The sequence below is a fragment of the Triturus cristatus genome, chromosome 2_2 (genome assembly GCF_964204655.1).
Source record: "Triturus cristatus chromosome 2_2, aTriCri1.1, whole genome shotgun sequence".
Lineage (NCBI taxonomy): Eukaryota > Metazoa > Chordata > Amphibia > Caudata > Salamandridae > Triturus > Triturus cristatus.
Window position 1 is genome coordinate 491723162 of NC_140582.1, and position 22752 is coordinate 491745913.

The window sequence follows — 22752 nt, forward strand, 5'->3', positions numbered from 1 at the left end:
CGTCAAGGTGTTCATGGAGATGATCAGGGAGTCAGCGGGGGGTAATATCTACCAAAAAGTCAGCAATCAGTTCAGACGAAATTTGTTTGTGTCTTGTATAAAGGGCTGTAAAGTACCTAGCAAATTCTGCAGCAACCGCCTGTGGTGTCGTGTGCAGGGACCGGTCAATACTACGTATTGCAGGGGTGACCGCCGGAGACGCATCCGCCTGGCAGAGTCTATGGAGCATCTTACAGGACTTATCGCCCCATTGGTAGATTTGGTGCTGCAACGCCTCCCAGATCTCCTTTGCTTCGCCCATAAGATGTTGCCGAAGATCCTGTGCGCCTGCAGCAGGTTCCGACGAATAGTAGGGTTAGGATCGATGTTAAGCTGGGAGGCCAACGCCGCTTGGCACGATTCCAGAGCCACCAACTGCTCCAGTCGCGCCCGCTTTTCATTCGTACGATAACTAATCGCAGCACCACGTATCGTCAGTTTTAGGGCTTCCCGTAAAATGGTCCGAGAGGGGCTCGTAGGGCAATTATCTTCTAAAGATGCTCTTTTAATGATTGTTATTGGCAGAGTTATATTATGTTTCTTTACTATTACTCCACCAAAGAATTGTCAGAGCCCAGGTGTGGGCTTCAACTTTCTGAAAAAAGGGAACGCCCACATAATACTCGGCCGATTCACAGTCCGAGCTCTCATTTCTATGGGATCTCGGCGAGACCCCGTAAGAAAGGAGAGCTCGGACTGTGAATCGGCTGTCTCTTGGCTGAAGATAGGAATTTGGAAGCTTTTGATCAGATGAGACATCGTACTTCATCCTAGATTTACATATACAGGCTACCAATCATTGACGGCCAGCATAAACGCTTGTCCTTGTCTGCTAACAGTTCACATGGTTTTTACGCAGAGTGTCTAATTTGATATCTGGTCCTGACTAATGCCATGAACCCCGTTTGGGGTAGATAGAGGTCAGAAACATGTTGACCCTTAGCAGGGGTATATTTTTTAACCCCTAGTCCTCTTAGTTTTTAGGTCTCGCCTGACCCAGCACATGCGCTGGTCTGGCGAGACATTTTGAGAGGGCTCCAAAAAGTGCTACCAGGCCAGCCTAGAGCTACAGTGCATGTGCGCGGGCGCGCGCGTCGCGCTTTACCGCGATTACTTTCACTTTCGCGGCGGCTTTGATGTTTGATTGCGATCACTTTCGCGGCCGCTTTGATTTTCTCCGTGAGGCTTCAATAGATTGCAGCAGTTAAAACAAGCATTGGCATAGCCAATAGGTCTCGCTTTTGGGAGCTTATAAGTGTTTAGTTATGCAACTGTTGCATGGCTAAACACTTATAAGGTCTCAAAGGCGAGACCTATTGGCTATGCCAATGCTTGTTAATACTGCCCCAGGACACCGCCCATTAAGTCATTTTGTTTCCTGGAGTTCGTTTTAATATTCTTCACTGATAAAATAGATTTTTTTTCACTTTGCACTCTGCCCCTCACTCACTAAGACATCTGGTCCCCTCTAGTTAAAACACCTCTGCTCCTCTTTGAAAAGATTTTCAGGGAGTTGAAGCCCATACCTGGGACCTTGCGGCAAGATAGAATCACATGATGAAGCCTGTCACCTTCAGATGAGCGAGGGTTCTCGTTCTTAAGGTCAGATCTTTCCTATTTTCGACATCACATCTAACTCTCTGTTTGACATTAGTTACAGGATTCCCCCTGTGACCATTCTTGGGTGGACATACATTTTGTGAGTAATAGTTTAGTTAAGGAGTAGTAAGATTCCTGTTTGGGTGGGCTCTCTTTGTGATCTTTTGTGTGGACCATTATATTATGTTTCTTTACCTACTGCACATTTTTGGTTTCCTTTGTTGTTGTAATTTATTAATGGTTTAACACGTGTACGCTGACGGACCAGACAATCTGAAATACATTGGGGATGTATTCAACAGTCTACACTAGTGGACATTGTACTTGATCCAGTGGAATTTTGATATCGGCACACTTCATAATTGTGTAAACAATGGAATTTGGTACATAAGAAAATACATTTCTAAAATATCATGATTTTTTAAATGATCATCAAGTATGATGGATTACTTGTAACACTTTTAGTGGCAATGATTAGCTGTTCATCTTTAGGACAATTTTTGAATAATGGGAAAATGGTTCCAAACTAATGTCCATGGGCAGAAGCTATTTGTGGATAGCACTCTGGAAATTAGAGTATAATATGTAGAGTTTAAGTGTACATTTTGATTAATTATTTGTAGTGCAATTTTGCATTTTTGCCATTTAGCTTGTGCACATTCAAAGATGCCTAAAAAAAAGTAGACCAATCCAATGCCAGGCTACCAGGCCAATTTCATTTTCTCATTTAATTTATGCTTGCTCTGGATCATTTTTAGGGCTGGGTTGTGATAGCACAGTTGTCAAATAGACCTACTGCTAACGATATACTTGTTTTTAATGCTTTCTTTTCATCTTATCCTTATTACCAATGGAGCATTAAGTAAAGTATCCAGTGATTACAGGTTGAGTGGTAAACAGACATATCATTGTGTCAAGTAGGCAATAAGCAATAGAAGGTACAATTCATAGTGGCCGGATAAACAAAAATAATACAGTGAAAAGAAGTCGCTATAGTCAGACTGTCGAGCAGCAAAAATAATATATATGACATGGCGTATCATATCAATGAGGAACACCGTAAGTAGATCAGTCACATCGGTGCATATAATTTCAAAGTTACTCAATATTATACATAATGTCACATCACTCAGAAGGCAGCAACCATCACCCCGGTGATAATCCATAAATAAAAAGTAAGCGAGGGGAATCGCAGCTAATGCAACAAACTTATGGGCAGTCCCTTTGACTCCCTTCTTCATCAGGTTCAGAGCACGTACAAATCAAATATGCCCGATACGGGGCATATATATCTTTCGTGTGACTACAAGACTGCATAGGAGCATGGTAATTATCAAAGTGAGTATTACAGTATGTCATATCAGTCTGCCATTCAGATATCGTCGGCGCATCGCAACCCTGCCTCGCGCCAGTAAAAGGCCAAGTGGCGCAAGTTTCCTACTAGTTTTCGAGACTCGCAATCATATCCCAGTAGTGCCAACAATAGAGCGCACCTCAATACTTTGTCAGTGATTCCTTACAACACTCTAAATTTCTCAATTGATAAATGCCGTAGCAGAACCATGCCATATGCGCCATCAGCTTCCCCTGTGCCACAATGAGGACATCTGGAATCCTGTTTCAAATCATACTGATGTAAGTGGGCTGGGGTATAATATACCCAATGAAAAAACTTAAAATGTATTAGGCGGTGGCGTCCGTTCAAAGATACAGTATGAATCACTGAGCAGCAGTAGGCCCATTGCTTATCTGTGATTTCTATGATCCTGCCACGCGGTGTGAGCTTTAGAGGTCTTAGGCCACTCAGCCTCCTGTGTCATTGTATATAGTACTGGTATTGCCCGGCGCAACATCCGTGTTTGCAGCAAGTATGTGAGAGAAGAAATCTCCGGCTCAGTTGATGCACCATTCAGCAAATTTTCGCCACACATGGCGGGCACGATAACAATGAAATTGGGTTTGCAAAGTTGGTGTCTCAGTCTGTGAGCTAACCTGTTCTTAATCTCAAAGCATCTTAACTTCAAAATGGTCCCCCAGGAGCTGTATCCCCCATACTCTCAAAGCCTGTTACAGCACGACCCCCGCCAAGCGGAAACCAACCACACCATTGCAGTGGCAACTTCGGAGAATAAAGCAAGGTCACATTAGGTGTGTCTTCTGTTTTCTTTAAAAGGTATCATGTGGTACCCTCTGGACCTATTACATTATGTCAGTGCACTAGTTTACTCAGTAAGGCCAAAGGAAGTGATAGGGGAGATACCCCATCTTGTTCTAAGCGAACATGTGGAACTTCCATCTGACCATGTAAAACATAATCTGTGCTACTGTATAGTATACTTCAAAATCAGGAGCACCTATGACGCCTGCGGAGTAAGGAAGGGTAAAGGTGGACCATTGTACACAAGGCTGTTTGCCAAACGAAGAATCAAAGTGCTCAAAGTCCGAAATAGTGCACCCGTTAGCAAAATCGGTATATTGACGAATAGAAGTAAAAAACCTGGGAGTACTATCATTTTCCTAATGGCTGTAGGGCCAATAAGTGAAAGATTTATCCAATGGTCCACTGCCTCGGTGAAACGCTGAATGCCTTACCATAATTTTCACGCTGTACCACCTCTGGATCGGTATGTATCATTATGCCTAGGTAATGTATCAGATCCGTAGTCCATTTCAGGGGGAACTACGCTGTTACTGTATTATCAATAAGAGGAAACATAAGAGATGTCGCAAATTTATCTGTAATCCAGAGTGGACACCAAACCACACCACCTCTCTGAGAACCGGAGCAAGGTTCCGGTCAGGGTCACGGACATATAATAGTGTATCATCTGCATATGCAGAAATTATTAAGTTGTATTCCAAGAATCGTATACCTTGGTGGGCATGATACTCCTGCAGCGCACAGGCCAAAAGCTCCGCTACTAAATCTTATAGCAGTGGGAACAAGGGGCACCCTTGACGTGTGCTCCTAGCAATATGTTTGAGTCGGATACCAAATCATTAACTCTCACTCGGGCTGTTGGGTTATTATATAGAACCTGTTTTAGTTTCAAAAAGACATCGCCAACACCCACTTGCCACAACACAGAAAGCATAAATTCCCACTCAACAAAGTCAAACGCTTTTTCAGCATTCACAAAAACAGCCACACAAACAGCCACGGCATGCACATGAGGATCAATACGTGAAACTGTACCAAAAAGGATGCGAAGGTTATATATAAGAGATCTAGCAGGTATAAAACCGGCTTCTTCAGGGCCCACAATACCTGGTAGCAGGGGCGCCAGTCTATTAGCTAGTACTTTTGCAAACAATTGTGTGTCCGTATTTAAGCGTGACAGCGGCCAATATGAAGAATAAAGATCAGCCAGCTTGCCACATTTAAGCAACGTAATGCCCCATGCATAGACAGAGGCATGGTGCCACCGCGCATCAGCTCCTCAGAAAGTTATGTACGGTTATCTTGGTATGCCTTGTAAAAAGCGACTGTTAGGCCATCGGAGCCAGGTGCCTTGCCACCTGGCATGTCCTTTAACACAGCCCCAATTTCATTAGGACAGAGAGGTGCCATTAGCCACTCTGTGTGTCTGAAAGGCACTTCATTGAAATATGCGGCAAATAATCAGTAGTTGCCTGTTCATTATAATTAATGCAAGATGTATATAGCTTAGTATCATAATTACGGACCCTTTCTGCCACCTGAGCGGTGCCATGTATGGACAGCCCATCCGCATCGAAGACGGATAGTATTTTGGAATCTTCTGGATTTAGCCATACCAGGGCGGCACTCGGTCGTTCACCCTCTCCGTAGACTCTGGCAGTAGCATATCTGCCCAGACGCGTTCTCTAATTGTGCGCTAACTCATTATACTTGTTTATTTTGACCCTGATTTGTGCTAATAATTCAAGGAGCTAGTTAGGGCAGCAGTTGGACTGTATGTAATCCCTACAATAGGGGCAGTGCCAGCTCAGGCACCGCCATAGGGATTACTATGCCCGTTTTCCTCTGCCTTTTCCTAGCGGTCCAACCGCCTTGCAATGGCATACGCAGAGGGACTTTTGGGGCCCCTAGCAGGGCCCCGTACCGTCAGGGCCTCCGCTATGGTACCCACCAAAACATCCCTGCACCATGTGGTGCCTGGCACACGGTGCATGGATGTTTAAAAATATGCCTTATTCAATTGCAACTTGTGCTGCGGCCCTTTTTCGGGTCGGAGGACAAGCTGAAGTTGAAAAAGGCATATTTCTGACCGTCGTGATGGCGGTCGCATTGGATTATGGGGATGGAACCTCCGACTACTAGTAGGGCGGTTCCACTCCCACTGCAATGTCGGTCGGACACCCGTCCAACGGGCATCGTAATGAGCCCCATTGTCCCACTCTTAAACCCAAAACCTTTCACTTTGTCAATGCTTGTTTAATTATTTTTTGTTTTTTGCAATCCTACGCGTTTCACCTTCCGACAGTAGCATTTTTACAGTTTTTTATTTTTAAACTTTAATGACTATTGCATTTGTGCACAAAAATTGCAAGCTTGCCAAGGCCAGATCTTTTGCTTTTGCCAGTGCTCGTTTTCAGTTTGTCATCAAAATTAACATATTACTTGACAAAAAAGCCAGTTGGGAAACTGGATGCACCACGAGGTGGAGTGATTGAAATAAATGTTTCAGCTTATTTGCTTTATTTAACTGGATTTAGGACAGCTTTCTACATATAAAAAAAGTCAACATCTTAAGTTTGGTGCTAAATATGGGTGTAATTGGGACTGTTAGCTGTACAGAAGCTGTCATTTAGTTTTACTGATACAGACAAGGCACATTAGATGACTCTAAGGTACTGTGCAGGGGGTTGGCAGACCCTGTCCTGCTCTTTAGGCTTGTGTGCTGTCAAATCTAATCTCCAACAAATGTTAATAACTAAATTAAAATGTAAAATAGTGAATATATTAGGACGCACACCGGCCATAAATAAAACAGGACTCATTTTGTTCATTGGCACACACTAATCTTTTTAAATAGCCAGGGTTCACAATCTAAGGTTAATTTGCCCCACTGAATATTGTAAGAACTGGGTGACTTAATTTACCCTTTGAACATAACTACATACATAGAATGATTTGCCAGTAGCTCTACTTTTAGAATAAAAATTGAGTATTTACAGAGAAACAATGTTGCAAATTCCTGCATAGTTACCTCCACTCCTGCATCCCCCGTTCCCAATTTCAGCAGCACAGACACAACAGAGGTGCTGTGGTACTGATACTATTTCTCCTGGACCAACCACAAAGGTCAGGCAGACAGAAAATGACATTGACAAGACACCAGCTACATTGAACACACATTGAACATTAAAAATTAAGTAAGGTCGCAAAATCTGCCTGTTAAGTTAATTACTTGGCCTTTTTCTCTTGCTAAATGTTGCCACTTTTGACCTGCCAAAATGTATTGAAGAATGTGTCCTTTATCCCTCCCAGACCTTACCTGGTGCGATAAATTCCATACAACTCGATTTCAACCCTTGCCTAAACATAAAATAGGGGTTTCTGCAGGGTTCAGAATTTTCCAGCTTACTCTTAGTAATGCCCTAAATGTCTAATAAGCTTGCTTGATCATTTTTTCGTGTTAATGTATCTTTGGTAACAATCGTAACCAGATGACTTGTTCTCTTGTTTCCTTTTAGATTCTTGTTTCTGCGTTGTTGTGCAGTTTCACTTTGATGAGTCATAATGGACAAAATCCTGGAAGGCCTTGTTACGTCGTCCCATCCTCTCAGTTTGAAGAAAGTGATTGTTAAGAAGGTGGTGGAATCTGCAGAGAACTCAGTCAATGAGGACCAATGCAAAGCAATGTTCAACCTCACAACTCGGCTTATTCTTGAAGGGGAAGACCTTTTTCAAAAACAAGTTGGACACCAGGTGCTCGAGTCCTACGCCAGGTACCATCGCCCAGAATTTGAGAATTTCTTCAACAGGAACTTTGTGCTCAGTCTTTTACAAGATGGTTATCGATCTGTGGATCGTAAAGATGTTGCTGTAGTTGACTTTATCCACAGTGGACTGAAGCTAATAATGAGTTGTCCATCAATCTTGGATATTTTCACTCTGCTGCAGGTAGAAGTGTTTCGGATAGTGTGCGAGAGACCAGGGCCTCTGTTGTGTGCCAGAATAAGTGACCTGTTGACTGATTTTGTGCAGTGTATTCCCAAGGGTAAATTTTCAGTTTCATTTTGCCAGCAGTTGGTGAGGACTATTGGCCATTTCCAGTGTCTTTCTACAAATGAGAAAGAGCTCCGGGAATATGTCTCTCAAGTTACCAAAGTCAGTACTTTACTCCAAAACATCTGGAAAGCTGAACCATGCACTCTGCTTCCTTCTCTGCAAGAAGTCTTTGCAATAATTTCTTCTACAGGTAAGCCTTGGGTGCAACAAATATTTCGATTTCACAAAAAACTCAGTGGGCGAGCAATAAGCTTTGTGTTTATGGTTCATAATTAAAAGTAAAATTTATGGTATTTGCTAAATATTTCATCTAGAATTACATAATTCGAGCGTTCTTGAAACACTATTGGATTGGGATACATCCACAAGAATTTTTATTGTGTTAATTTTTCAACACAGATGAGAAAACGCTAGGGCAAACACCCTTTTAACCGTGAGGTTATTGGTAAGTGTACTAATGTTGACCTTTGGCCATTTTTTAAATAAAATATAGCAAGTTCATGTCTTCTATCATGTTTCTGAGGCCTAACCCTCTCCCCAGTCTTGCACAGTAATCTAGACGACTGGTAACTGGAAGTGGCCATTCACTTTTGACTTGCCTCCTAAAAATACATGTCTGTTCATCCTCTCCAGATGCCCATTTTGGGAATATGCAGTCATTTGTAAATATAAAAGGGCTTTGGAGGAAGGTGTAACCCTCTTGTTTAAATTTCTGCAGTGTTTGTAGCAGGAGACCGTTTTTTTTCTCACATGAATAATGATATGACATGAGAACCAATGCAAACTGTTCTGCGATTACATATTTTTAAAAAATATCTGCTTGTCCAATGGGCTTGATGCTATCAAAATCTACTTGTCCTGTTAAAAACAAAAAAACTAAAATCCTCTTGTTCCTGTGGGTGTCTCTGAGGGTTGACAATTTATGGCAGCTTCTCATTATATAAAAGATCCGAGAATAGCTTCGCTAATTGTGCCAGGGTTCATGTTCTATCATGCTTTGGATAACAGCAAGGTTCTAATTGTGCCAGTTTCTGTAAATCTTTATAGACTCTTATGGGACTTTAGCAAAATGGAATTACCATATCGAAATCCGAAACACTCAACCATGAGTGATCTGCTGTTCCCGCATTCAGATTTACCACATGCGAGTAAAATGGACTCTATTTTACTGTCTGGAAAATCCGGCCTGTTAAATCGTTATGGGAATAGTCTGCGTTATAGCCTTGACCGGTTTTCCTGTCCTGCCGACCCTCAGCCATAGCACATGTTGAGCAAGCAATGCTACCCGTCGGCACCAGATAAAAGTCTCTCCTGCCCTCTCCCTTCATCCTCCTTCCTCCCCCTGCCCTGCCAGAGCAGGTGGAAAATGTGGGTGATAATACCACAGGTAAGAGTATACTGTGCCTAATTCCACCAGGTAATATCAGCTATGTGTGGTTGTTCCTCATTCCATAGGATAAACTCATAATTGCGTGGTATCGATTGTCTGTTACCACAGTGTACCTGTTTTTTTTTGTTGTTTTTTTTTAAATTATTTTTTTATTTTTTTTAAAAAACCTTTATTTACACATCGAATATTCACAGTCATGGGCCTACAACCGCATGGGCCGGCCGCTAATGTAAGACAATAATACAGTAGTCACAAGAGTCGGAGCAAGCTGCACGCATAACGGCTACAGCCGCCCACAACTGAACATAGTACTACAGAAAGGTTTCTTATTAACTATTTTTTAAAGAAAACAACAAAAAGAAACTTGTACCAGGCAAAAGAACTCCATGAATAGGGACTTGCTCTCTCATGGGCGGGGGACAACCGCGACAGCTCAGCCAATTACACAGATGTTCGTGTGATAAAGGGGGCGGGGGGGCCAGGAGAGGAGCGGGCATCAATCCCGCAAAGCGACCAGGAACCTCAAAGTCAAGGGGACATCGTCACGTCTGGTGCGACCACCAAGGGGGGGCGCAGATATTCCCCCGATAGGAATTCCAGGGACCCCACACCTTACTCCACGCCCTAGGCTTGCCCCTGGCCACGTACACCGTCTTCTCACGGAACATGCACCAATCCATGTTTTCTTTCCATTTCGCAACTGTGGGGGGCCGGCCGGACCCCCAGAGCTGCGCAATGTCCCTTTTAGCAATCATGTTGCCCAAAGTCACCCAACGTTCTTGTGCCACATCGCAGTCAGTCGGTTCCCATACATTCAACACACATCGCCGAGCCTCAGGGAGCAGCGCCACACCCGTAACCTCCTCCATCACTGCATGTACACCAGTCCAGAAGCGCATCACCTTCGGGCACTCCCACAGAATATGAAGAAAAGTACCAAGCAAGCCACAACCACGCCGACATAGACCATCATCTGTGTAACCCATGCGAAGCAAGCGGGGACCGGTGACATAGACCCTATGTAGTATCTTCAACTGCACAAATCGAAGGCGAGCCGGTATAGCCACCTCCCTCGGTGAGGCTATGGCCGCGACCCAATCCTCATCATCCAACTCTAGGCCATCAGCGACCCAGACCTCTCGCAAATGCGTGAGGAGGTCCGCTCGAGTGTTAATCAGTTTTTTATAGATAAGGGAGATAGTACTATCTGGCAAGTAACCATCAAGCAAACGATCTTCCAACGGGGAGGCTTCGGGGACAGCTGCAGGATCCGGGAAAGCGGAAAGTAGCGCATGGCGCATCTGCGCATAACGAAAGAATTCCCTATCGCTCAGCTTATATTCTGTCTGAAGAGCTTCAAACGATTTAAAAGTGCCCTTCGTCCAAAGATCCCCCACACGACTAATTCCGATCAAATCTCACCACTCAAAGCCTTTCGAACGCCATAGACCTCCCAACGCATCCGACGCATACAGTGGAGTCGCACGAGACAGACGGCCCGTCCATCCCGTAGCAGCGGTGGCGCAATGCCAGGCGCGCACCGCGATTTTCGTAGGACCGGTCAATTTAGCACTTCCCTTCGTAGAGTAAAGCGCCCTATTGAAGTCTCTGCCCGGCAACAGTAGCTTATCCATCTCGTACGCAGGGTTCACCGCCGGGCCGTATGTCCCATGATTCACCGCCACCAACTGGGACGCCCAATAATATTGTCTAATATCAGGGAGGGCTATGCCACCATCATACCACGGTAGGGTCAGTTTAGCGAGAGCAATGCGCGGCCTCCCATCCCAAACTAGCTGCCTCTGTAAGCTCTCTACCTCACTAAAGTATCGGGCGGGCACCACGTCCAGCGTATTCTGCAATGCATACAAAAAGCGTGGAAGAGACATCATTTTGAATAAGGCTGCCCGGCCAAGCGGCGATAGCGGGAGCCTACGCCAGCGAGCTACATCGGCCCGCAGTCGCTGGAGCGGGGGCAACAGATTCAGAGCATAACGGACCGCCGGATCGAGGGACACGTGGATACCCAGATATTTAAATCCAGAGTGTGAAATCTGAATCTGAATCGGACAACCACGCGGGAGAAGAGGGGGGTCGCCAACCAGCACATGAACACAGGATTTCACCCAATTAATGACAAGCCCCGAATTGCGACCGAAGGAGTTCAGTACATCAAATAGCACTATCAACGATTTCCGCGGGGATGTGAGAGAGAGCAAAATATCATCTGCGTAGAGTGATACGCGATCCTCAAACGTTGGTGTCCACCGAATACCCGTGATGGAGGGCTCCCACCGGAGCCACGCCGCCAGGGGCTCCAACGCAAGAGCAAAGAGAAGCGGGGACAGGGGGCAACCCTGCCGCGTGCCCCTGCCAAGCAAAAAGGGGGCAGAGACTCTGCCATTCACCACCACCTGCGCCAGTGGTTCCACGTATAACAACTTCACCCATCCGATGAACCCAGGTCCAAAACCAAACCTAGCCAGTGCCGCCCAGAGATACGGCCATTCCAGCGTGTCAAACGCCATCGTGGCGTCCAGTGACGCCAAAATGGCAGGCTCCCGAATAGAGTCAACTCTCGCGAGGACTCCATGGAGGCGCCGCAGGTTCAGCACGGTGTTGCGATGCGGAATAAAACCAGACTGGTCCGGATGTACCAGGTCACCGATGACTTTAATCAGACGATTAGCGAGCAATTTAGCGAGAATCTTAGGTTCAGCGTTTAGGAGTGAGATGGGCCTATAAGATGCACAGCAATCACGCGGTTTGCCCTCTTTATGGAGCACCACAATGGTCGCTAGACGCTGATCACGCGGCAGGGCGCCGGCCTCTCGGGATGCAAGAAACATCTCGCGGAGATGGGGCGCCAACTTATCTGGACGAAGCTTGTAAAGCTCGATCGGAAGGCCGTTAGGGCCGAGAGCCTTTCCTGAACGGACCGAGCGAATCGCCGACGCTATCTCATCGTTTGTAAGCGCCGCGTCCAGCAGTTTTTTATCATTGACCGAAAGGCACGGCAAAGCAATATCTCGCAACAATTGGCAAGAGTCCTCTTCTGGCCTCTCCGAGACCGGAGAGTAGACGTCCCGCAAATGGTCCGCAAAGCAGCCCACAATCTCCCTCGGGTCCGTAACACTCACACCATCAGCACGCACAATCACTGGGACCACACGACTCGCTCGTTCTTTCCTCTCCAACCATGCAATCAACCTTCCAGCCTTATCACCAACATCATACAAGCGCCCCTGTTGCTCCCTACTAGCGAGCTTAGCGGCATCATTAACCAACGCCTTGTAATCCGCTTGCTTCAGGCCAAGGGCATGGAGTTTGTCCCGTGTGACCACCCGCCCAAGATCTTCTTCCAAGTCAGTTATGTCCGATTCCAGGCGTACCACCTCCTCAGTTTTACGCCTCTTAGCATGGGAGATCAAAGATAGGGCCTGCCCACGGATGACCACCTTGAAAGCCTCACACAACGTTACGGCCGAGGAGACCGAACCCTGATTTTCCTCGAAATAGCGGTCCAGAGACTTAACCAAAAGGGCACGAGTCGTGGGGTCATGCAAATACCAGGGATTAATCGGGGCCACCCTCCCCTCTGCCCCCATGGCCACATCTAAGTGGAGCAGGACCGGGGAATGGTCAGAGATGCCCCGGGCCAGATGTCTGACCTCCCCGATCATTTGGGCTTGGGCGGCCGGCATCAGCACATAGTCCAATCTAGATAAGGAGCCGTGGACGCCAGAGTGAAATGTAAATTGGGCGAGCCCCGGATGCATTGATCTCCAACAGTCCACAAGCCCCATAGTGTCGATAAAGCCACCCAGCCAAGAGTGCGCCCCGGGGAGGTCTCTGGGAGGGTGCCGATCCTCTCTACCCGACACCACAGAATTGAAGTCACCACCCACCAGCAAGAGGCCCTCCGGGAGCCCAAGCAGCAACCCTCCCAAGTCCGCAAAGGTAGTGGTTTGCAACCCCGGGGGAAACATAAACTGAAACCAAACACCAAGTCTGTCCTTCCCACCGACCCACCAACACCACGTAGCGCCCCAGGTCATCATGTATTACCTCGTAAATTTCCAGCGGGAGAGAGGATCGAACCAGAATGCCCACCCCTCTGTAGCCGGTTGTAAAACCAGAGTGGGCCACCAAACGGTAGCCCTTTCTATTCAAAGCATGGCATGAGTGTCCCACCAAATGCGTCTCCTGCAACAGAACCACATCAGGAGAGTGACGTTTCAAATATTGTAGCACCACCCCTCGCTTCAATCGGTCCCCCAAACCATTTACATTCCATGTTAAAATGCGCAATCCCCTACCCCCCATCCCCACAGCAACGGACACCCCACCCACGATGAGAGCTAAAATCAGCACACTGATTGCCCGGTACGAAACGAACACCACACAAAAACAACACCCCTACCACCACCCCCCAACTCCCGCTACAAACCCCCCCACCCTGCACCCCTGCACAAGTCCATTAAGCCACCCCAACTCGCAGTGTGCCTGTCGCCCCCCCCATGAACCTACTCTACAGAAAGAAAGAAGAAAACCCCTCCCGAGGAGGAAGAGTCTCACCAGATACCCCGCAGCCTCCCAATGATGAAGGAAGGGTAATGCAGTCCTAGAAAAGAAAAACCAGTACATCAAACCCAAGTCGGGGGTGAGCCCAAAATTGTCAAGGAACCACAAGTCATTCGTTCACCCTTGGTCTGCTGATCCACCATCCACATCCGCAGCTCGTTCCTCCCCGCCATGCCGACGGTGCAAGGTGTCAAGCCAGCCCTCAACCGCCTCGGGCCGGTCGAAAAAATGAGTCCGTTCTTCCAATTCAATGCGTAACTTGGCCGGGAAAAGCATAGAGTACTTCAAGCCCATGTCCCTCAGCCGCCGCTTGACAGTCATGAAGCCCATTCGCTGTTTTTGCACCGATTGTGTAAAGTCAGGATAGAAACTGATATCCGCATTGTCATATTTCGTCGGGCCATGCACACGGGAGGCCTGCAGAATTGCGTCACGGTCCCTGAAGTTGAATATCCTGGCAATGATAGGTCGCGGTGGGGCCCCAGGCCTCGGCCGGCCCCCCGGGACTCTGTGTGCCTGCTCCACCGTGAAGAATTTGCTGAGGCCTTTCGGCGCTAGTTTGGTCAGGATCAGATCTTCCACAAAGAGATCGACCGGCCCATCCTCCGACCGCTCCGGCACACCGATCATGCGTACGTTATTCCGCCGGGCCCTGCTTTCAAAATCCTCCAGTCTCTTGGCAGAGAGGTCGCTGAGGGCCCGCAAACTACGGATCTCCGTCTGCAGATCCGAGACATCCGTCTTGAGGCCAGATGACGTAAGATCGAGTGACTTGACCTTCTCACTAGTTGTCGACAGATCAGCCTTAAGTAAGTTGATATCGATCAACACGGTGTCCAGCTTGTGGGCCAGCGAGTCGAATTGCTGGCCGACCGAGGCCTTCATGGCGTCGATGGCACCCATGACGTCTTGTAGTGTCAATTCCGTCGAGGGTGACGGGCCCTCCTTGGCTGTATCTGAAGGTCCACTCGATCCGGGAGATCCCTTCTGCTGGGCATAGCGGTCCATGTTGTTCGCTTGCACGTAGCTACCCCTCCGGGGAGCTCTAGACTTGTGCTTGTCGCCGTCCAGCCGGGTCGTCATCACTCAGCAGGGAGGGCAGATCCAGTACACTTGGTAGACGCAGCACTCACCCTGGGGAGTCCACCTGACTATACTAAATATTGTGTACCTAATGAATGTGACCAGGTTTTTGGACTCTGGACGGTGAATCACAACCGATCCACATTGCCTAAAATTAATTGAATACTCTGACTACTATGTAACCTTTCATTTCTTGTCTCACTCACTCACTCCTTTATCACTTTCTCTTCATGCACGTCTCCCCTTGGAGCAACCTTGTTCTGTTCTAAATATTCAAATTGCTAAATTAAACACATGTAATTAATTTCACAGTGTTTTGGATGTTGTCCTTTTTCAATACGAACTAATTATTGAATAGTGTGAGCCTTTGTTCCTAAACAAAATTATGTGTTTTCTCTGTGGGCTCAGGAATAGACAAACCAATTGACTAAGCTAAGTATATTGTTTCAGATAGATTGATCAATTGTCAAGGACCATTGTTTTTGGTATCAGCTATTCACCCAGGTCCTTTTCACCATGGGTTACCCCATTTTTGTAATGGCCACCTGACTGGTGGGCAGCCCCCGTGTCAATGCCACTCGACCGCTACAGTTCGGTCCAAACTCCGGGCGACTGTGAGCGCCTGCCACCAGACTCGTAGAGGAAAGTCGAAAACGAAAGTGAAACCAGGGGAGGGATGCCAGCCCAAGACCCTAGTGCCGTTGTTGTTCAATTGGAGCTCGGGGACAGTGCCAACCCAAGTCCGGGGTGGCGCCACGGAGTAGGCCTCTTTCTGGAGCAGAGGATAAGTCGAGTTCCCAAAGTCCGATTTAAGTTCCGCAAACGGGAATCACCTCCGCTTCGGTTCACCAGTAATATTCCTTCAGAATAACAGGATTATAGCCAGGATAGACGTGGGAGGCCGCGAGGGTCCCGGGAGCCCTGTGCCTACGCGTCCATCTTGGTTGCGCGCTAGGCTCCTCCCCCGTACCTGTTTTTATAGGTGTAAATTTACCACCTCGCTAGTCCTTGCAATTCCTAATTGGGGATATACAGGGACTGGAAGTAGACGGGAAGTGGTATTTGCAGGTTTTGATTGCCCTCTGTGTCTGTGCAAACACACAAACTTGCATGTTAATGGCCTCTCCATTCTCTTTCCACATTGGAAAAGGTCGGAAATTTGCTAAAATTTATTGACTAAGGCAGGAGCAAACTTTTTTTGTGGTGGAAGAAAAAGGGAGTGTGGGCAAATTGAATTTGCAGTTGGTCAGCAGATTTTCACATGAGCTAGTATGTGTGCATATTTGCTCATAAGAAAAACAAAATATCAAAGTTTGCTCAGAATACAGTTTCCGGGACCAGTTTTTTATAACCTAATGTGAACTCTTAAAAGTAGTAAATCTACAGTAATGTAAGAACATATATCTGGCGGGTGCTCCTTTTGACTATCTTTTTCTGAAAAAAAGTTGACGTGCATGTAAAACGCTATAGCAAAATGTTTTTTTCAAGTTGCCTTTTTTTGGTATGTACTTTTTATTTTTAAAGCAATCACCAATCTTGGTTTCATGATTCTGCATGTATTTGCTTATAATTCGGCAGCAATCTGAGACCATTATACGTATCTTGTTAAACTTTGCGAGCATGAGCACATTTTAATGTGTGACCACCGTCGGTGATGCAACCTTCACTCACTGCTCACTTAATCTCCTTAGAGTAATCTTCTTAATAGCAAAAGATTTTGAATCAATAAATCATGTATATACAAGTTTAAAGTATGGTGTGTATGTTTATTTAGTGGCAGGAGCACTTCTATTTCACAGATCCATACTGTGGTGTTATAAACTAGCAGACCAAGAGTTTGTGCTGCAGTGACTTGGGCCTACTTGTCCAGTGGACAAAATAAATATAAAAACCTTTTGCTCTTGACCTCCAAACAAGTTATCATGAGTGGTTAGGGGGGAGGGGGTAGAGATACCAGTTCCACATCCCTACTGTTTAATTTATTAGTGATGTCTTCCCTACAAGGGAGTTCGACCTGGATACTAAACTGCTTCTCAACATGCGTATCTTGATTCTATTGTTTTTGTTCAGATTTTTGCACAAAGTAGCACCCAGTAATCTTACCACCATATAACAGAGGAATTATTAAGTAAGAAGAGCAGCAATTTTGCCAGCTGTAGTTGAATCACCAAAGTGTGGCAAAACCTTTTTGTTTTCCTCTCTCCACTTTGCTGAAGTGGTGCTTGAGGAAGGAGTGTCCTGATGTAACCTCTTGCCGGTGTAAAGATTGCTAAACTGACTGTGCTCATGGAAGAGAAAGGGTTCTGGCTTATCCCTGCATCCTCTGGACTTTGATAAATTAAACAACATTCACTTTATGAATTTTATTTTTCTTGCTACTTTGGTGTACAAGATTGTTTTAAATTGCGAGCAGAGAAAATAATTTCCCTGTGTTTAATTACCTTCCATTTGATTCTCCCATAAAATGTTACTTTCTTTTTCCCACCCTAGAAACGTACTTTGACTGGATAATCTATTGCATATGCACTAAGCACATGTAATATTAAAATCTAGTTTCAAATATCAAAAAATGTTTAGTATTTTTGGTTGTTTTTTAGGAAGAGGCCAATAATGCTCACTGTTTCCTTTTTTAATATGTTATTTTATATTTTTCTTCTCTAAAAACAAATTTGCATTAATCGTGGGAACATAACACTTTTAATAGCGTATGGCTTGCATAGTTGCAGTAGCCAAGCAAGAATAGAGTCCGTAATCAACCCTCCCCCAACCTTCAAATTAATCGTCAAATATTTCCAACAAGTACTGGCAACGCCAGCAGGTTTTGCGTATAAGAGCTACCAGCTTTGCCAATGTGTTTTAGCCACGCTGTACAACAATGCTTCTGAAAGTTAGGAAAAAAAGTTATATGTTGTGGCCAACGCTTACGCTTTTATTTTGTTGGAGGGATGGGAAGGAGTGGAAGTGGGGGCGAGCAGCTACGAGGGACGGCGTGGGGGCAATCAACAAACCGCATGTGAAGTAAGACAAGCAACAAAAAAAGGAAAAAGAAGAAGCCAAGTTTTACTTTTGGTAATCTGAAGTTATGAACCTGATTGCTGAAAACTAAAGAGATTGTAACGTGTCCTGTAACTGAAACAGTGTTGATTTATGACAGCCATGTTAATGTGTCAGTTCTGGGATGCCAGTGGATTCTGCAAATCAGAATAGCTCTATGGTGCTGGTAAGCAGAGGTGCATCATAAGAGACCTGTAAATGACCTGAATTAAGTGCACAAGGCACGTCAGAGTGGAAGTACATTGTGAGAGCTCTGTGGATCCCTCAGCAGTTGTCTCCCTTTGCATGTTAGCATAGATATGCATTATGAAAGTTTTAAACTGTAGTGTATGGATCGATAAATTGATAATACCAATAATGTTTTTTTTTCAGAATGTCTCCTCCCTTTGGCACCCCAAAACCCTTTACTTCCACCCACCCTATGCCCCTGCTTGTTACATCACATTTTTTAATTTGCTACTGCTAACTTGCAGTATTTTAGAATCACGCACCCTACATCCCGCTAAGACAAGGCCCTGGCCATTCACAACTTGAATGTTCGTACAATATGAAATTAAGTAAAAGCAGGGCACAGGAGCTCTTTTAAGATCTATTGCAGAGAAGTGAACCCCAAGCACATTAATGATTCAGGAAGACTGGAAGGAGGCCAGGAATTCATTTTTGTGAAGGAATTAAAGAAAAAAAAATGGTGGGATGGGGTAGTTAAAACAAGATATATAGGCACTGCAAACAACTCCACCTCTTAACACTTTAGAAACTCAAAGTTTATATGAACACCATGTCGTCTCATTGATTGGCTGGAAATCTTACTGATCCTCATATTGTAGGCAATTCCCCCCCCCCCCCCCCCCCAAGCCCTCCCTAAACGATTGGATACCTTCTCCTCATTTTTCAACCTTTAGGCATGATGCATTTATTGATATTCAGTGCACCACATTTGCTAGGGCATTTCAGAAAATAGCAAAAGCTGTGACCATACACCTCTCCGTGGGAAGCACAAGTTTTTAACCCTAGTTATACTAAAAAATATGCTCGGAATATTGTTAGAAGAGCATGACCTTAGCTGTAGGTTTGACTGCCAGACGTGTTGAACACACTCAAAGATATTCAACAATCGCAGACACGTTTTGCCCACTTTGAGAATCGTTTGTGTGATGAAGTGACATGCCTGTTTATCATTAATTTTATTTGATGTGTGTAGGGTGCCACACATAGCTTCTGGATGCAGCTATTAACAGAAGCAAAGTTTTAGTCCAGTTGACCCACAGACCAGAGAGGGCAGCTAAATCGAGCGTTTGAGACAATAGGGGTGGGAATCAATCTCCCGCCCGAATGTATAAACAGAATGTCCGCATATAGTGAAATTGGGTGTGCCGTCTCCTAGGGGGATGCCCCAATCCGCGCCTTGTGTAAAGAATAGCAGCAGTGAGGGATTCTATGCCAGAGAAAAGAGCAGTGGAGAGAGTGGACAGCCCTGGCAGGTACAGTGGGCTACCAAGATTAGACCAGAGATGTAGGGGCCCGTTTTCACTCTTAACTGTCAGTGCTGTGTAGAGTAATCGAACCAGGCGAAGTCATCTACCCCCAATACCGTACCGAGGTAAAATGGCAAAAGGAATTCCCACCCCCAGAGAATCAAAGGCCCTTTCAAGGTTAAGTACCAAACACCCGGAGTTTGGCCATTGGAGTGTGGAATAAGTGAATACCTGGAAATAACGTCTCAAATTCAGTGAAGTGTTGCGGGCTGGAACAAAGCCATTCCAATCAAAGTGGACCAGGGACGGACCTAACTGGGCCAGCCGATCGTTAAGTATCTTAGCTAGGACTTGCACCCCAGGGCGCTAGGATCTCGGCTAGGCTTAGGCAAGGAGATTAATAGAGCCTTTTGTAATGATGGAGGGAGAGTGAAAGCCGTAAAGGCATCTGTGAATAAGGCATGGGATTGTGGAGCTAATGTCTAGGCATAAGCATTGTAATATTCGGCAGGTAGACCATCGGGTCCAGGGGTTTTGCCTGATGCCAGGGCTCTGATGGCCTCACGGATCTCAAAGAGTGTGGTTGGTTCATTAAATTTTTTGTGCTACGCAAAAGTGATAGTGGGCAGTTTTATTTGAGAAAAGAACATCTCGATATGGATCTGGCTACGTTGGACAGTCATCTCATAGAGAACCCTATAATGTCTGGTCATTTCAGTATGCGTTTTGTGTTGTGTGTGTGGAGGAGATGTCCCGTTTGGGCTTGTAAGGTGTGGCTAGGGTGTTGGCGCTGATCCTAGCATATCAGGCAAGCTTGCAGTTGTCCCTCTCTATCGGATGCCGCATGAGTACGAGTGGAGTGTGCTGCGTAATTCATATAATTACTGTATGCCTTCTGGCTGTGTCACCGCTTGTGCCTCAAGCCGTAAAACCTTGCGTTTAACCTTGTCGATGGCATCGTCCATATGCTTGCGGATGTTCTAGGTAAATCCTGAGCTGTGCCCCCTGATGGTCACCTTAAAGGCTTCCCATTCGAGCAGCTTATTTGTTTAGCCACTGTGGAGTTCAAAGTATTCCGTGGTTGCATCACCAAGGGACTCCGGAACGGTGGGTCTTCCAAGGCTCTCAGTTGGAGATGCAACATGGATATGGCTGGTGGGCCTATGACCCACGCAAAGTGCAGTGATTTAGAGTTGTGGTCTGAGTGCTTGCAGACCAGATAGTCGATCTGTCGGATTATCGGAAGGAGTGCGGTTGACCCTACAATACAATCAATTCGGACAAGCAAGTCCTGTCAAAGAAGAAAATTAATATATCTTCATGTCAGGGTTGCGGGTGCACCATATGTCTATAAGGGACATGGGGTGGAGCCAATTACTCCATGCCTAGGCGTTGAATGTGGCACTAGTGCATCACAGGGGTGGGAATGAGCAATTCAACATGGTGTTGAGGACAGAGTTTAAATCGCCTCCTAATAGCCATTGGATCTCACTCCAGTTGGCCAGTACACCAGATATTTTGTGAAGCAACGAGGTCTGGCCTGTGTTGAGCAGCTTAGAGGGCTCCCAGCAGGAGCTGTTTACCATTTTGGTGACCTCTCAGAAGCACATACCTGCCGTTTGCGTCCACCACCACCTCATCCGCCAAATTGGTGCTCCCCTAGCAAAGGAAGAATAGTCAGTGGCAAACACCTGACTGCGCCAGCGAAGACGTTAAGTCTCTGTGAGCGTCAAGTATGTTTCCTGCAATAGTGCTATGTGGGTGGATCTGCGTTGAAGGTAGGAGTCTACAGAGTAGCGGTGCAGAGGTGTGTGCATGCCTCTTGCGTTCCAGGTGATGATGTTAGTGTAAGCCATGTTAAGGATGAGACATTATCTCGACTGCACCATGATCGCACACAGTTGAAAGCGCCCACTGCGTATATGAGTGCCAGTGAGCGAGGGCATATAGGTGGCCAGACAGTTCAGGGCAACACATGAGATCCGAAAAGAAAAGTAGGGGAGGGTAAATAATCGCAAATCATGTAACATTATTAGTGCATATGTGCCACAGGGATCTGCCCTAACCATTCAGCCTAACTTTGGCAACTACCGAGTGTGTCGGCTAATCAAAAAGAGCGTGAGTAGCAAAAACTGGCATTAAAGGAGCCCTATTGCGCAGTGTGCAATATACTACCTGCAAGAGTGTTATTCCGTGTTGGGCAGCAGTTCTACATTTTGACTGCGTTGTGCATCTACCGTTACATTATCAGGATATGTCCATTGGGTGCAGTTCTAGGGTGGCAGTATGCAAAATAAGGAGCTGTTACGTGAGAGCTGCAGGTCTTTAGTGGGTCGCTGGTGTGGCAGTCCTCTCCGCTGTTTTGTGTTTTATATAATGTCATCAGCCATCTGTGACATCTTCCGGTGGAGTTGGTGAATATGCCCCAGCTGGCCAAGTCGCTCAAGGTTTTGTAGAGCTGGCATCTTGATCTGAATTTAGGGTGTGTTTTCGTATTGCTGCTGCTACGTGCAAGGCCTGTCGCCGCTCCGAGATCATCTGCGCCAGGTTCGGTATGGCCCTTGGTTTAAAAGGACCCCTGGCTCGCCCGCCGCGAACAAGACGCTAGCCCTTCACATCATTTCGTTTCAAGCGTCCTACAAGAATCAAAGAAGCAAGTGGTGCCTTTGACTAGTACTCGGAGGCGAGTAGAGAATAACTAGCAGTAATGTACATCCATTTAGCAGAGGTGGAGTTAGACTGCCTGAAAGGAGCTCCTTTGTTGTTATACAGATACAGTGTAGTCTGGGAAGAACATAACCAAGGCGCTGTTCACCTTGACTTCCTGCAATTTACATGTCTCTCGTAGTATAGTGCCATGGTCTCTGTAGTTTAGTGAACCAAACAGGAAGGGCCTGGGACTAGCACCTGGGGGCATGTTCAACTGTAAAGAAAAGTGACCATGAAGCATCAGGCAATAGGGCACGGATCCAGTTTTCAGTATAGGCCACTGCATTTTGGCCCTCCTCGCTCTCCGGCAGACCCACCACCCTTATGTTGTTTCTACGTGACCTGCCCTCGGCATCTTCCACTCTATGCTCCAAGGTGGTTATGTGTTCTAGCAGTGATTGTATTCTCACAGGTTGCCTGCCGCAGCTCTGCTAGTGCAAGTTCGTTGTTGTGTACCTAGTCAGCAAGCTTACGGTGGTCCGCACATAGGAGAGTGAAGTCTGCAGTCTTTGTCTATCTTGCTTCCTAGTGATGTGTGCATCTGGTCAAGAGCAGTTGGTTTTCTCCACTGCCTGTAGGACAGCGTCTAGCTTGGCGGTCAG

General features: G+C 46.2%; 1 protein-coding gene across 1 annotated transcript in view; it reads left to right on the forward strand.

Annotated features, from left to right (window-relative positions):
• The window catches only part of USP38 (ubiquitin specific peptidase 38), a 216248-nt gene that overhangs the window by 10044 nt on the left and 183452 nt on the right, over positions 1 to 22752 (forward strand). Inside the window, exon 2 of the mRNA XM_085641602.1 lies at positions 7318 to 8045. Coding sequence (XP_085497728.1) covers positions 7364 to 8045 — 682 coding nt within the window. The 5' untranslated portion in view covers positions 7318 to 7363. The remainder of the gene's footprint in view (positions 1 to 7317; positions 8046 to 22752) is intronic.